Raw genomic sequence first — 17,150 nt, forward strand, 5'->3', positions numbered from 1 at the left:
TGTTTGTTTGTTTGCATGCAGAGCGCGCAGCTCTCTTTGCGAGGGACTGTGTAGAGCAGTCTACCCAGCAGGCCCAGAACCACTGGGGCCTATCAGAGGCTGTAAATACTTTATGAGATATGATAGTGCAGCACAAACACTCCTCAACCACAGGCCATTAACCGTTTTCAGTGGATATGTGCCCTTTGGTAAAGTAAGAAATAATGAAATAAACAAACACTCCCTTCCCCCGGTGACAGTGCAGCTCCTCTGAGAACGCCGCGCGGCTCGACTGCTAATGAGAGCCGCAGTTCGCTTCCTCTACTTCACCAAAATTAAATAAAAAACTCATCGGCTAATAAAGCAGGATTACCAGCAACTAACTCCTAAAGTCACTCAGGGTCTCTTTAAATCCTGCAGGCAGGGCCACGTCCAGCTTCTCCTCTACGGGGCTCAGGAGGGGAACTGCAGTCTCAGATAGGATCAACATTTGCACAAATCTTCACACTGAAACAGTTTCTGTCCAGTTTCTGGTGCTAATATCAAACAAAGCTTTCAAGTAACTTTTCAGAAATATATGGGAAATTAATTTAGCTAAATAATCTCTTAATGTTGATAACTAGAACTAAAACTTTTTCTTCAATATTTATGTAATATAAGCTCCTAAATCGTCTGAAAAGTTGTTTGTAACTTAGATTTGTCTTATATTGAGAGTACTAAAATGTTTGAACTTACAAATTTACTTGGCAGGATTTTTTTTTACAGTGCATCTTCTATTTTCTACTGTCACATTCTTATGAGATAGAAAAGAAACAATAAAAACGGAGTAATTGCATTGTAAAGGACAAGAGGAGCATTTCAGAACTGCTGGATAAATTGTTCTGCAGGCTGAAGCCACGCCTTTTCCTGCAAGTCCTGATCGAATCGTCCAAATTCCTTCTTTCTTTGTTGAGCTTCTTCAGAAAAGATTGAAATTTCATCTGTTAGCACTTCACAACTCTATCAAGAATCGGCAAAGAGCAGGGAGAGGCCGCAAACAACAAGAGGCAGGATGCAGTAATTCAAGTGCGGTTTCATCATTCAGTCTAACTCGGTGTCAAGAGCTGCCCTCTTGTTCATAATAACCTGCCATTGTGTTGTTTCCAGTTCGTTTTTCGGCTCAAACAAAGCCCGTTTTTGTCCCGCGCCGCGCTCCCTTCGTTGATGTGATGTCACTCGCTGTGACAAAAGCCGTTTTCTTTTGTGCTTCTCCAGATTTTCCTCTCGGAAAGCGTCGGCCTCCCTCTACCTGAGGACACAGATGCGCTCAAGTCGAAAGCCGCTCTTTAAGAGCTCCCCGCCTCACTTTATCTGGCAATTAACGAACTGTAATTGCAATCAGAAAAGATGCAATCCTGCGGTAAAACTGGATACTGGAGCAGACAATGAGGGAAAGCATCCAGCTGCTCGCACTCAGAGAAAAACGCAAATGCCGGAGTCTTGATTAAGTATGCGACTGGAAGGTTGGCGCTTAAGTGGAGATGGCCTCTGAGGCCGCGGCCTCTGGCTCTCTAAATGTACACCACACTCTGATAATCCATTCTTCTTCTGCTATTAGTCGCTTTACGAGCTCAAAGGACGAGTGGCGCATCAATCACCGGCCTCTAAAGACAAAGTGGTTTGATCAAGCTTTGTATTTACATTTGATCTCCACTCACTCAGTTTCTTTTTTTGTGGCTGTAATCCTTTTTGTCCAGGACTGAAAGTCAACCTTTAGCCGCGGAGGACGTATGTTGCAGAATCTCATTTGGTTGGATGACTCTATCCTCCGCGGAGACGCCATTGGAATGCAAAGCGCCGAGTCCATTCAACTCCCAGCACAAAACCGCCTTTCTTCCCCCCGCTCCGTCTCCCTGACCTTGCCACGACGCTCCACAATCGCCTCAATTACAGTAGATTGGAAGAGGAGGCCGATAGCTTGACTTCCGCTCTGCTGCATGTAAAGCAAGCATTATATCGGCAATTTCTTGTACACAACCCAAATCCCCCCCAAAGCTTCCCTGCCAATGATATCTGGGTCGACAGCGAGTTTTCATGAGGCCGGACCGGATAATACCTTCAGAGGAAGTTATGTTTGACTTGATGTGAGCAGAAATGACACGAAGCAAGCAGCCAGTGGAAAGCGAATTGGACAAGAAACGACAAACAAAGCCTGAGGATGGATTGAAGGCCTGAACGACAGCATGGCGTCACCAGAAGACGGGCCGATCCCTGAAGCTCAAAATGGAGCCTTCGTTTGGCTCATCTTCGTCATGCTTGGTTTATACAATCGTTTTTATGGGAAAAAAAAGGGTTACAAATGCACAGCCTGACTACAATATCTGGTTTAAAGTTTGTTAGCAACCTGCAGAAAAAGAAGACTCTCCTTGCTCGACTTGTCAGATTTTTGTTTTTGGCAAAAAACAACGAGCCGTTTCTCCTGCTAACGCTAGGCTAGCACCTTTGATTTGGTTGTATTTACCCAGAATGCCCTGTGCTGCAGTCCACTTCCTGCTTTTGGAGCGGTTTCCGGTCTAACTATTAAATAATACAAGAATAAAGTCTCAATATTTCCAGAATTAAGTTGTAAATTTATTGCAACTTCTACAGGAAAAGTAATCTTGAAATAAGAAAAACAAGGAAATAATTAACTTTTTAACAGATCAGCATCAAATTATTAACAGTATCAGGACTTTGCGAATCTATTTTGAGGAAAGAAAGGAACATACTTGAAGAGTTGGACTCTTTCAAAGCTTATTTCTCGTAATTTTTGCAACTTTCTGCTGATATTGTGACTTCGTTCTCTTAGTCTGGCCCTAATGATCTGTCGTACCCCTCTTCACACAATATTGTGAATTTCTCCAAATTAATACGAAAAAGTGCTGCATTTCCACATATTAATGGAATTTTTCAACCACTATTTTCTGAATAACCCAAAGTTAAAACCAGAAAATTATATAAAAATGTCTCAGCTGAACCATATAGGACAAAAACCACAGACTATTACACCCAATATGTTGGTTCTTTTTTGCATTTTGAAACTAAATCCAACAGTTGTAAATATGCAAACTGTTTCAAAGTTTAAGACGAAGCGCTTGCAGACGAAACGCGCTGCTGCAGCTGCTTTTCTGACGGGAAGTTTGGCCTCCAACAAAAGAGCTGTCAGCTGAAATAATGGCACGGATTATAAAACTCCAGAAAGCAATTCAACCGAGTGAGGAGAAAATATGTTAGTTGTTCCCACTCAGCTGTGTCTGAAGTTTGGAGCTGGCAAAAATAAAATAGAAGAAATAAATAAAAGGGATTGTAGAAATATTGAGTAAGGAAGACGTCAAAGTGTCGAGGCACGTCCACATCGGCTGACACAAAAACAGTTAAAACCAGATATTTACGTTCACCCAATAGAAGACAACTCTTCAAAACAAACAAAATTTGAAATTTGTATCATAGATTCACTAGAAATCAAACAAATTTATATTTAACTTTTTAAATTAAGTTTAAAAACAACAAGAAAATGTAATACAATAATAAAAAAAACCTTTTCACTTTGTTTTTAAATACCAAATAAAAAATAAATAAAAGTTGAGTCAAGGGAAACATGCAGAGATTTACCTTTCCCACGTACTGCATGTCCGTCCCAGTATACTCCTCCAGCAGAAAGAACTGGTTCCACATCCAGCCCCGTTTGGAGCGCCGGAGCGGGACTCCGTTGGCGTCCTGACCCGTCAGCCCTCTCCGCCCCCCTGTAGTCCTTCGCAGCGCCCTGAGGCTGCAGCCCGGACAGCTGAGCTGCACCACGGCCCACAGCATCATAAGAGCGCAGAGTCTCCGCCGATCCATAACCACAGCAGCAGCAAGCCTCAAACCGCGCCGCTGGTCCGCGTACGCCGCTTCCTGGTCAGAGGATCAGCTGACCTCTCATGCTGCGATCTGCTGAGGCAGGACTCGTGTTGGGCGGCAGTCAGTCGGCGCCTGGAACCAAAACACAGAAGCTTAAACTCAACTCTGACGTTTTTAAAGATGAAATTAAACAAAAATCAAGTTCAAAATGTATCAGCTTTCCTTAAAAAAGATTAATTTCTAGTATAATCACAATAAGACAAAAGTAACTTACTAGTAACTTTCCATCAACAAAAAGAAGTTTAAGTCAATAATTTCTTAAAACTGATGAAAAGGCACCAATTCCAGTGGCAGATTATTTCACAAAATAAAACCCCAGGCTCAACGTTTACATTCTGTCAAGAAAATCCGAGATCATCCCGCTTCCCCATGCTGGAGATTTTAGTTAACAGTAACAACAATTAAAGTTACCTTTAAAATAAGTCACACAAGTGACATCTAGATCCAACAGTAGACCCAGACTGCAAGAAAGTAAACCTGGTTGTTTTTGTCTCCTGCAAACTTTGCTTTCATTATACTTATTTTTCTATCTAATCATAAGAAATCATAGTCAGAGAGAGAGATATGAGACAGGAAGAGCAGGTTTCCTGGAAAAAGAGGAAGTTTCCAGCTTGTAGCTATAAAAATAGCTGAGACTATTCCTTGTTTAAAAGCATAAAGTTTTAAAGGATAAAATCTAAACATTTTGAGTAATTAGATAAGATTTAAAGTAAAGTACTGATATTAATATTGGTTTAATTATAACAATACTTACTGACACTTGTGAAAAACATACAAGTAAAACAAGTAACTGTAACTTTGGTATCAAATAATAAAAGAGTAAAAGTTTGGTTATCATAAAATTATAAATTAATGCTAAATTAAAGAAACTAAAAGGGTTTATGAATGTGATTTTAACATTGAACTTGAAATGGTGTAAAACATGTATCTGCTATTAAAGATCACTGATGATGTGTTGGAGGTGGATAGAAGGTGAAAGGTCAGGGGTCAAATGGGGACTAACGGAAAAGCAGAGACGACCAAGACCTTATTAGGAGATAGCTTTGAAGAACTTAAACGTGTCAGAGACATGGGAGGAACATTGAGCAACCCTGAGACATTAGCCAAGACATCAGGACAAAATGTCTCTAAGACAGTGATGGATATGAGTTTATCTGTCCAAACAGTTACCCAATAAAGCACAGCAACAGTGTTAGCCAATGAAAATGCACTGAAAGCAGGTATAAACCCTATATAAGGGGAGAGCAAAAGAGGAATCATTGGTTGGATCCTCCAGGCAGCTTCGAGTCAAGACCGAGATGGACAAAGAACTCTGCAGCTGAAGAAGAGCCGGAGACACAGGGACGAAGACTGTCCTCACATTTGAACTGCACCAGAGTTCACTTCAACCGAACCAAGCAGAGTTTGTACAAGTTCAACTATTAGATTATTTCTCTTATAACATTTTCCTACAACAGAGATTTAGGGACATACTAAAAATAAATGAGTAAAATTAAATTTGTAAAATTAGGAGAAATTTTTTAAAATAAAAATAAAGTCGGAGAAAATACAAAAATAAACTTGTACGGAAATAAAGATAGAATGGTGGGAATAAAGTCATAATATTTACTTTATATTTCAAATTAAAGTAAGCACAATTTGTTTAGTTTAGAAGTAAATCTAAGAAACCTTAGATTTACTTACAATAGTAGTGAATCGTATTACTATTACCATGATTTTCTAAAGGTAATATTACTATTACAGGAAAAACTAATAAAAATTAATATTCTTGTATGAGTTTATTCTCGTAATTCTTATTTTTGTTTTAGTGTCTCTAAGATTAAACTGCCTCTGGAACTAAAACTTTTTCATTAATATTAAGGAATGAAATATCTTGCTGAAAAGTTAAGTTAGGTTTGTTTTATTTCAGGTGTACTAAAGTATTTGCAGTAGAAACTAGATGAAAATACTTGGTAATATTTTGTGTTTTTGCAGTGTAGCTCTTCTCTCCTGCTCTCCTCTTCAGTCCGTCTGGCTCCACTCCTGCTTGCAGGTCAGGGTACTTAATTCATGTCCGGAGACATCCTCCCTACATGCCCAACATGGCACACCCGGACTGAACAGGCGCGATACGGCGGAGCGTTGGAAACGCGCCCCAGCTGATAACCCTCCTCCCAAACCGCCCAACCTCCAGGCAAAACGAGAACAAAACGAAACCCAAACTCCGTCCTGCATTATCCGTCTTGTTCCTTCTTCGTCTTCCACCTGCCATCTGGTTTCTTCCTTTATCTGCACAGGAATCCCACGGCTAACGCATCCAGTTGTGCAGCTTCTTAGTTTTGATTTTCTCTGCAGAGCTGGAACTAGTTACCAGGACAAACATGTTTTGTACGTCTGTATTTTGATGAAATTGCAGCAATTTGCATCATATCCTGTTGAAGTGGCAACAGAAACGACAAAGAGAAACCTCAGCAGCAGCAGCAGAAGAAGAAGAAGAAATCCTCTGAGGAAAAACCATTTGCTGCTTTTCAGTTCTTCACTCAGCTAAGATATTTATTTTACAATATGAGAAACGCGGCTTTGATCACTGCAAAAACACAAAATATCACCAAGTATTTTAGTTCCAGTGCAAATATCTTAATTCATTTGAATCGAGACAAAACTAAATTACAAGTAACTTTTCAATAGTGATAAAAATGTCCTGGTCCCACTCAGATTATTTCACTTATTACATGGTGAAAAGAAGTATTAGGGTCTAGAAAGCACAAATAAATTATCCTTGGAATTAATTTAATTATGAGAATAAACACGCACGCTTAATAACTCGAGAAAAAAGTCTATATTTTGACTTCATTTTTGTGTTATTTCAACTATTCTCTGTTTTTTAAAACATTTTTTTTCAACTTTATCCTTTTTTTTCATTATTCTTACTTTAGTTTGCTCTTATTTTTTAGGGTTAGGCTTAGGATATTCAGCTATTCTTATGTGAATTTATTCTCATAATTTTACAACTTTACTAAAAAAAATTTAATATTTTATTCTTCTATTTCTTAGATTTTATTCTTAGAAATAATATTTCAAATATTCTCTTACACGTTTATTTATGTAATTTTACAACTTTCTTCTTGCACTTTTGACTTTTTTTCTGCAACTGTGTTCTGATAATCTTATTTGATGTATTTATAGTTTTTCTTATTATATCTCTTTGGAGGAAAACATCTTATGTGAAATAATCTGCCTGCAGAATTAGTCATTTTTTGCTATTCAAATATTGACTTAAAACAAATTTAGATGTTCTCCTGAAAAGTTTCTTGCGATTTAGTTTGGTCTCATTTAAAGTGCACCAAGATATTTGCACTGGAAACCAGACAAAGCATGTTTTTGCTGCTTGTCACGTCTCCACAACAGTTTCTTCTCATATCTAAAGAAATCTGTTCGCGCCGAGAAGAAAAACCAACAAGCAATCTCACACAGGACAACCGCTGAGATTTAAACTCGCAGACGCCTCGCCACACCGACTGGGACAGCTTTGTACCAACTTCTGTTCAGGGAGGAGGTGGTTTGATGTCGGCGTCTTTGTAGGCCGTTAAACAAAACAAGCTGCATATTTCACCGCCGTGCCAGTCTGTCAAGCTGTTTACAGCGGTTCAAAACATAATGGAGAGTTTGATGCACTTGAGCGTTTTCAGCTGTTATTATGGCTCTGGTTTGTTCCTCCAGCAGCGATTTTGAAAGACGTTTTGACTGTCTTTGTTTACTTCACACCCACAAGCCCCATTGCAGAGTTTACCAGGGGCACAAAGTCCAACGGCACCTAAAGACGCTCCAGTCGGGTTGTGGTTTTTTTGGTTTTTTTCTTCTGTTGCTGCTCCGACACGCCCATTTAAAGCAGAGTGGACCTTCAGAAAAACTACAACACGAGACACAAAAGGGAGAATAAAAGAAACTCAGAACAGTCACTGATGGCAGAGGGTTTAGTTTTCTTTGTGCTGTAGCGTCTGACAAGGGTTTTTCAAAGCTAAAGCACAGCTGCTAACTGGTGCTTTCGTGCAGCACATTCCTGATCTTCCAAGTGAAGAGACAGAAATAAAAAGCAATGCATGTTCAAACCTCAGAGTTTTACACCCCGACTCAATATCTTCAATCATGTAAAAATGGCTGCCAACGGATGTGGTATTACACAACTGTACATCTTTGAAAAGCAGAAGTGGAGCCTCCTGTACAACCAAAAAAACTGATGTCTGGATGTTAAGTTATTTATATTTATAACTTTCTTATACTTTCTTCTTCAATATTGAGGAATTAATTACTATTTATTGCTAAAAAGTTACATGTAAGTTAGCATTGCTTTTAAACGGCTCTGACGGCTCGTTAGGTGACCACCGCATGGTGTATTTATGTTTCTATTTATTTATCTTTGTTAATCTGATCTGTACAGTTTCTGAAAAAAACAGACGGTGGTTTGGGTTTGGGGAGATCGAAGGTCTTGAACTAAATGTAGCGAAACAAGCCGAGCGAAATGATCCAAAAATTCCAACATGCAGTGACTGGCTGCTGCCAGGAAGACACAGGAAGATGCAATTTTATATTTTGTAGATTTTTTCTAAAGAAGTATGTTTTTTTTCTTTTCTTTTTATTTTATTACTATTTGTCCACTAGAAATTAGTCAAGAAATACTTTTGTGTTTTTGCAGTGCAGCTTCTCTGATTTCGGTCTCCGGCTCCTCTGCGGACTTTGCCGACTCCCGTTCCCGGCGTTTTGCCCTCCAGATGCACAAACAGGAACTTCAGCATTCAGGTGCTTAAAGTCAGACCATCAGATGTAGTTACTGTGACAACGCTAACGGGGGGAGAGGAGTCGGTTTGAAGGAGAGTTAAAAACGTCCCGTCAGAGCAGCGTCAGCAGCAGCGGGCCCATCCATTACCCGACCTGTCTTCCACAGGCAGTTACGGCTCGGCCCGCTTTCCCCTTAGGAGGCAGATTGAAGCCGGGCTGAGGCCCGCTGCCTCTCCTTTCCCCCTGCGCTGCAGTTTAAAGCTCCTCCCTCACATGCATTACTGCTGAAAGCCAGTCACTTTGCATGTGTCCTCTGCCTGAATCAGCACAGCCAGGGGAAAAAACACGGCCTGCCAGGCCCATCCAGACCAGAACCTTAGTTATTGTTTCAGAAACATCTTTATTACAGCCAATCAAACACATAATCAGAAACGGGGAGGTAGATTAGCAACATGTTTTTACTGAAGTGAAAGTAAAAAGTAGCCGCCCTAAAGATTACTAAAAAACTAGTACAAATTATCTCAAAGTTCTGGGAGACTGATCAAAATATTATTTAAAATAAAAAAAAATTACTTCATCAGATGGACCAAAATGACAAAAATTCATATAAGTAACAAAAATAACAAGAAAATTGTTTCCAAATTAGTTTCTTTCAATAAGTCAAACTGCAGCTGTGTCTCTGTGTCTGGTAGGTTTTGGGTTAAAATATGTTTGTTTTTCATTCAGTGGGTAGAAAATCCAGAGATTTCACTCAAACAAGAGTAAAAATACTTCATAGTAAAATTACTCAAGTAAAAGAAAAAAAGTAAAACGTAGTAAAAAATACTCCGAAAAAAAGTTACTCAATAAATGAAATAGTTACCACCTAACTCTGCAAATTACAATATATCATTCTTGTTGCACTGATATCAATATTAAGGAATTATTGACTGAAAACAAACTATTATATCTTCGTGTAATTTAGTTTTGTGTTATTTTAGTTGTACTAAGATATTTGCACTAAATGTTACTTTGTAAGATTCAGATTTTTGCAGTGGTCACACTGGAACTGGAAGACAATTTAAATATATCTATAAAAAAAAAACAACAATTAAAATGAATTATGAAATCTCTGTAAGCAAAACTGACCGTCAAAATAAGAGCCAGTTGAGACCAAAACACCAAACTGAACACTTTTATCATCCAGTTTTTTTACTTCTCTGATTGTTTTCCTCATTTTTAGTTCCTATTTAAAACTAGACCCAAACACTCAGTAGGTTTGTGTGTTTTTGCACTGAGTCATTTTTCCTCCAGTTCTTTAAACCTAATCAGGTGTTTTTGCTACACTTCTCCCAGGTTCTGCTCCGGTCCCACAAACTAAACATCGGCATTTTGTATTTAATTTTCTGAAGCTGTATAAAAAGCACCATGTCTCTAACTCCGAGGGACCCTGATGTAAAAAGGAAAACGCAGAACTGAGCAGAATTTATTGCTGGAGAAAAGTTCAGGATTCCAGATTTAGCAGCAAATGGAACAAGGTTGCAGCTTCCCATCCAAATGTTCTGGATGGATTCTCCACTTTTGGCTCTTTTTTCCTCTTCCAGCTCCCAGCACACTCGACTTTATGAATTTAGTTAATTGACGCTGCTGAGGAGCGTGTGGGACTCTGAGCTATCGATTTGCTGTAGGGCTGGTTGGAAATACCAGCCGGTCTCTGGGGCCGACCCAGGAAGCTTTCCACCGCCAGTCCCTCCGCTCTGCCGGCCCGGTTCTTTTCCCACAGACTTCTTCATAATGTCACAGTGGAAAAGCCCAGGCTGCTCGGCGAGGTGACCTCGACCTTTGACCGCATCTGTAAAAACGGCCGAAAGCGACGACGTCCGGCGAGTCAGCCGGAGCTTTTGCTCTGCAACGTCACAAAACGTTGGGGCCGGTTGAAAAAAACGTTGGCCGAGAAAAAAACGTTTCCTGCTTCACGTTGGTGAGCAGAAGACGCTGGCAGCAGATTTTCTTCTGACTCGGATGGAGACGATGCAATTTATCAGGAAGGATGAAAATCAAAAAACTGAAAAAACGATTAAAACAAACGTTATGATTTCCGTCTGCATAAAAACTGGATGATAAAACCCTTCAGTCTGGCACTTTAACTTCAACTAGGACAATTTTGTTGTATTACTTGAAAATAGTCTCAAAATATGATTGTTTATTGAGATAACTTCTGGGACAAGCAACACTTATCGTGACTGATTTAGGGATGAAATAATCTGCCAGACGTTTCAACTTAAAATATGAGAAAAATGTCTTACAAGTTGAAAATGGCTGCGAACACTTGCACAATCATACAACCCCACGTGTCTGAAAAGCAGAAGTGGCGCCTCCTGCGCAGGCAACTGTAAAGCAACATGTGGTTTCTGGATGGTAAGTCAACCACGGAGCACTCGTCTTTTCCAGCAGCCATTGTACGGCATGTGGAGCGGCAGCATGCTGGACCTGGGCTTCGGTTGCTAGGTAACGGGATGAACTCTGCTGAGGTTGCTAGGCAACGGTGCAGTGCCCATAGAATGTGACTTAATACTTTAAGGAATTATTGACTTAAAATAATTTACTATTTTAAGTCAATAATTTTAATGTGACGCAAGGTTGAGGTAGGTAAGTGTAAGGCTGAAACTACTATTTTAAAAATCAATTATTTCACTGATTAATCAAATTATTTACCTACTAATCTAATAAAACAAATTAAAAATGGCAAATTCTGCAGAGTTTTCATCTAACCACTGAATCTTTCTATACAATATGAGAAATACATGAAAAAAATTTAAATGAACACAGTTAAATGTCTTAAATGCTCTGTTATGGCCTAAAATGCAATAAAGGAGCATAACTTAAGGATATGTTGAATAATTGATTAATTTTTGTTTTAACCAATTAATCGTTAATTAATTTGAACCAAGTGAAGCTAAAGCTGCCCTAAAGGAGTTTTTGATAGAACATATTTATATACAAAGGTTAGTTTATCGATCTTAAATCACCTTTTCGGCTTCATTACTAACATTTAGACAATTCAAAACAAGAACAATTAACGATTAATCGCTTATTAAATGGGTTGAATTTATTAATCATGACTAATCCAATCAGTCGTTGCAGCCCTATGTCAGTGTGTGCATTCACATATAATAGTTTCCTGTCGTTTCCTTTAGTGGTTCTTGTAGCAGCGCCCCCAGAGGCCAGGAGGGGAACGGCAGGTTTTAAATTAGCAAAATGTTACAAATGTTGCAGTTTTTTTCCCCAATCAAACCGAGTCCACAGGACCATGAAATGGGAAAATATCCTTTTTTATTATTTTGCTCAAACATCAACACCCAATAAAAGAAAACACAGCCAAACATAAAAATGTAAATTTTTTGTAACTTTTTATTTTATTCTTTATAAAGAAAATTTTTATAAAGAATAAAAGATAAAAATTAATCCAACTTTTTAGACATTTTTCCAATGCGGCGCATTTAATATAAATCTAATGATTCGGAAACAGCTTAAAAATGATCTGCAGTTTCATGCAACGCCTCTGATATGCATATTTGTTTTCCTCCATGTCGGACGGCGATTTTCCAGAACCAGGATTTGTTTTAGAGTCTGGATCCAAACCGCCTCTGTATCCATGACGATCCCATTGAAACATGGCGTCTCCAAGTGGCTCCAGGCGAGTTTTTTAAAAAACAGCCTCAGGTCTCATCTTGGCGTCATAATGAAGGTGTGTAATAGAACATGACACCATAATTATATTCTCTCAGTTAAGAGCCAGTGTTTACAACCCGACGAGGCTGCCTCTGTTTTCTCCCTCTTTGTCTCGCCTTCGCTTCATATCATGTGCCGTTTGATTGCATTAAAAAAAGCTTGATGAAAAATTGAAAAAAAAAAGTAAATTACTTTAAATTGCCTGTCACAGATTGTGTTGAGTTGGCGCGGAGCAATAAGGCTCATGCAACGCGGAGATTAATGTGTCTGCTGCCAGTTTCTGAACGAGTCCTCGCTGGAAAACAAAATGGATAACGTTTCGGAATCAGAGCGGTTATTTATTAAATGTATCTATCGGTCGCATCAGGATAGAGACGGGCCGATACGCCGCGCACAAATGCGTTCGTCAATACATATTGGATCTGGCCGGCTAATGGCCTTCCTGCTGCAGGTCTGAATGAACCTGCACTGCAAAAACACAACGGGAGGGAAAACAGGAGCAAGTTCACGCCAAAAATATTCAGAATTCAATTTTTGTTTGAAAAGTGCAACATTTGTTGCAAAAAATGTTTTAGATTAGAATTTTCTGAAATATATTAGAAAATTTCAATGTTTTAAAAGTAAAAAAAAAAATGGTTCCAGAAAAAAAAATTTAAATTCTGAGATTAGTCTCATAAATTTTCTAGAAAATGAAAAGTATATAATTTTCACATTTTAAAAGAAAAAAGTAAATTCCAGAAATTTTGAGATTCATCTAAAATAAAAAAAATCTAGAAAAAACACAGAATAGTTTGAAAAATCCCCAAATTTGTTAGGATAATCTCACAGAATAATACAAGAATTTTTCTACAACAAATTTGAAACTTTTCTGGAAAATTTCTGAAATTCATCTGAATTTTTTTTTGTAGCAAATTTTACATAAGAGTTTCAAATTTGGAAAACTTCACTTTTCAGTCGACACTTTGTCTCTGTTCTACTTTTGCCTCTTTTTTCAGGCTTGGATGTTTTTGTCCTTTTTGATGTGTATAAAGAAAAACTAAAAATACTACAAAAACATAAACTCTCATCAATATCAATGAATTATTAATTTAAAAAGCTCCTATATATCCTTATTTCAAGTCTACTGAGATATTTTCAGAAGAAACTTGTAGAATTGTATATTTTTGCAGAGTTGTTTCACAATTTATTACTGTATTATTTATGCTGTAAAGCACTTTGAACTACCTTGTGATACTGCAAAAACACAAAATAACATGGAAAAAATGTCTTTTTAGAGATAAAAACGTACTCTACCAGTAGAACTAGAACATTTTTATCGATATTAAGGAATTGTTTACTTAGAAGAAGCTCTTACTTCTTGCTTCAAGGTTATTTATAAGTTATTTCAATTGTACCAAGATATTCGCATAAGAAACTAAAAAAAACGGCGTTGTGTTTTTGCAGTGTGTCATTTCCCCAGTATTTTAATCCTAATCAGGTTTTTTTAGCTTCACTTCTCCCGGGTTCTGCTCCGGTCCCACACCGCCAAGCGAACACCCCGCTAACGAGCAACACGGCAAAAAGCGCCCCGGCGCGCCTGTTGAGCCGGAGACTTCCACTGCAACCCGCAGAAACCCCCCTGGGTGCAATTAAAAGTGAGAAAGGAGAATGTCAGCCAGGGGTCGAGCGAGGGAAGAGACGGGGGGAGGAAGTGAAGCCACAGGTAACGTCGCAATCCGCAGAGGAGGCCCTTAAAGGCGGCTAATGTCCGGAGGAGTCTGCAGCAGGTTGCTCGTCCCGCCAGTTTGATTCCGACTCCGTGTCGTTTCATGCAGCTCCGACCCAAATCCGGGGCTTCCCATTTGTCTGGTTGCCCATGTGGGTTAGTGGTTCACAACGCAGCTCCCTGCTGAACACCGCCCAAACTCTGCAGCTGGATGAACTTTTGCTCCACAAATCTAACAGGAATCTGTGCAAAAACTGGATCAGGAAGCTAATAAAATATAAAAATATACCTAAAGGGTTTCCTTCTTCTGGGAGCTAATTTTGCTGGGCGACAAATTGTACCAGAAGTCATTGCTATAAACGATAATATTGTTGTTTTGAGACAATTTTCAGGTAATATAATGATAATAATGGCATAATTATGTATACAAATACAGTATCATAGACCAGTAAACGTTATATTCTTACAAACATTTTACTGCAAGAACACAACCTTACAAAGTAACTTTGGTCTATTTTTATTAAAATGTTCAGTTTTCTTTTTTAAAAAAGCAACAAAAATGTTTATTTGCATGTTTTGACATATTCATTTCAATGGCCGACAGGTGTGTGACGAAACGCCAAAACAAAAACAAAGAAAAATGCTGCAATCCCAGGACAAAGGAACAAAAAACTGCAAACTTGCTCCACAAAATGGAAGTGCTGCTCCAGACCACTAGGGGGAGTCAAACAAAGATCAAATCAGATCCTCAGTAAAGTCAGGAAGTGCAAGCGTTAAATAGAGGTTAAAAAATTTTCGTAGGTGAGAAAATAAAACTCACAGCTTCACATTTCCTAGCGATATGAAGTATTTAAAGTGTTTTCATACATGTTTCAAAATATAATCTTCCTTGGAGATTTTGATACTTCTGATCTTGTTATTAGTGTCTCCTGAACTTTGCCACTGTCCCCAATAGAAAATTACTTATATTTTCTTCCTTGGAATTTTTTTAGTTTGAAAATTTGTATTAAGAAAAATACCTGAAGATATTTGTATAGGAAACATTGTTAATGCAGGTCAGAACTGGAGCAAATCTGTTTCTTGTCCACAACAGGTGATCTGGAGACAAATAACGCTTTTCAAATTCTGAGTTAGATGTTAGTTTGTTAGGTCTTCAAATTACTACTATTATTATCAACTTTTGGCTGCTTTCTTACCATCCTTGGACTCAGTTTCTTTTGTGATTTTAGTCACTTTTCTGATTCAATGGAAATATCGCAATTGCACAATTGAGTTTTTTCATCATGTTCTCAAAGTTTTGCGGTCATTTTTAATTGAAAGAGCAGTTAATGCTGGTCAGGACTGGAGCAAAACTAATAAGGTAATTGAATACAACCAGAATTATAGAGTTTCTGGTGACAGACTGCGCTTTTAAATCTCTGAAGTGGGTGTCGTTATACTAGGTCTTCAAATTATCACTGTTAAGAGGCAAATTTCTTAGTTTTCTTTGTTCTAATTTGTTACCTTTCATTTTCTTTTTCACAATTTCTTATACTAAGTAATTCTGCCTGTACACAAATAAGGTAAATTATAATTTATGCCCTTTGACCTTTTCTTCTGAGCTTAGAGGCGACAAATTATTAACAGGTTTGCTGATGTGCTAACAAACCAAAACTCATTATGTATTGTGCTAATAACCAAACACAGGATATTTATCCGCCTGTTCGGTGCATCATGAAGAAAACCCATTTTTCTTTTTGTTGCTCCAAACTACGCCTTCATATTTTGGAGCAACAAAATATGAAGGGTTCAGGTCTGATCAATACATTAGTATTGATCTTTTGTTTTGTTGTGTCTAGACACAGTGTCGCATTGTGTTGGAAATGACTTCCCCTCAAGTAAACAAAAGGGACTTCACTGAAAATATAACAAAATTCTGCAAAAACAAGCCTCATCATCATCATAAAACTCTAAAAATCTGTGATGAAATTGGAACGGATCGGAGGAAAAACACTAGAGGATTCTTAGTCCAAATTAGGATTCAATGCAACAACACTGGAATTTAGTTACTGGTGCAACAAGTCCCCCTTCTGTGCTTCTAAATTACACATTAAGATTCCCAGAAAGACACGAACACCGGAATGATTCCAGTTAACGGATGTTATTGCATGTTCAGGCACAAACGAATACCACACCTGAGGACAGAAGAAGGAATAATTTGAATTGTTTTTGTTAAAACTGCAGCAAAACAACAACGAGGGACAAGCCAAACGCTACTTTAAACATGCTAACGGGTAAACATGCAGAATCTGGAGTAATTTTTACCATCATGGGGATAAAATGAGGTTCTGCAGTCAGCAACGTGAGCCGACAACTTGGGAAAAAAAACACCTTTAGCAACAATTATTCTCAGCAGTTGTTTCTGTTTAAGGAGGGACTTCACTCTTACACCAAACAAGCCCATTTTATCACAAATCTAAAATATTATCGAGGATTTGTGGTTTAGTTTCTAGTGCAAATGTCTGAGAACAAAAGTGACTTTTCAGCAACATACAAGACTTTTGTAAAAATATGACATTTTTAAAGACTTTTAAATTCAATATTAAGGAATTATTGACATAAATAAATTCTTACATCTTCCTAAAAAGTTACTTTTAAGTTACTTTTGTCTTATTTCATTAAGTAATAAGATATTTGCAGACCAAAAACTGCAGAAACACAAAATCTTACCAAGTATTTTGGTACAGTTTTAGTCCAAATATCTTAATTAATACGCTTCAAAAAAGACAACACCAACTTACAAGTAACTTTTCAGCAAAAAATAGGAGTCAGTAATTCCTTATAATGGTAAAAAATTATTAGCTTCGTTGGCTGATTATTTCACTTTTATTGTTTTAAGCAAAATAATCTGGCACTTTTTCATCATTATTATGGAATTCTTGACTTTAAACAAACTCGTATTTCCTTCTGAAAAAATACTTCTCAGTTAGTTTAGTCATTTTTAAAGTGTACTAAGATATTTGCACTAGTAATTGGACCAAAATGACTTGATGAGATGTTTTGTTTTTGCCCTGAAGTCCATAAATCCCAGATTCTCCTCATC

General features: G+C 38.0%; 1 protein-coding gene across 1 annotated transcript in view; it reads right to left on the bottom strand.

The window, feature by feature from the left end:
- The window catches only part of LOC129378872 (cadherin-6-like), a 77,159-nt gene that overhangs the window by 40,982 nt on the left and 19,027 nt on the right, over positions 1 to 17,150 (bottom strand). The window contains exon 2 of the mRNA XM_055059368.1: positions 3,610 to 3,969. Within this exon, the coding sequence (XP_054915343.1) occupies positions 3,610 to 3,837 (228 nt within the window). The 5' untranslated portion in view covers positions 3,838 to 3,969. The remainder of the gene's footprint in view (positions 1 to 3,609; positions 3,970 to 17,150) is intronic.

Source organism: Poeciliopsis prolifica, unplaced genomic scaffold (genome assembly GCF_027474105.1).
Source record: "Poeciliopsis prolifica strain line A6 unplaced genomic scaffold, Auburn_PproV2 SCAFFOLD054, whole genome shotgun sequence".
NCBI lineage: Eukaryota > Metazoa > Chordata > Actinopteri > Cyprinodontiformes > Poeciliidae > Poeciliopsis > Poeciliopsis prolifica.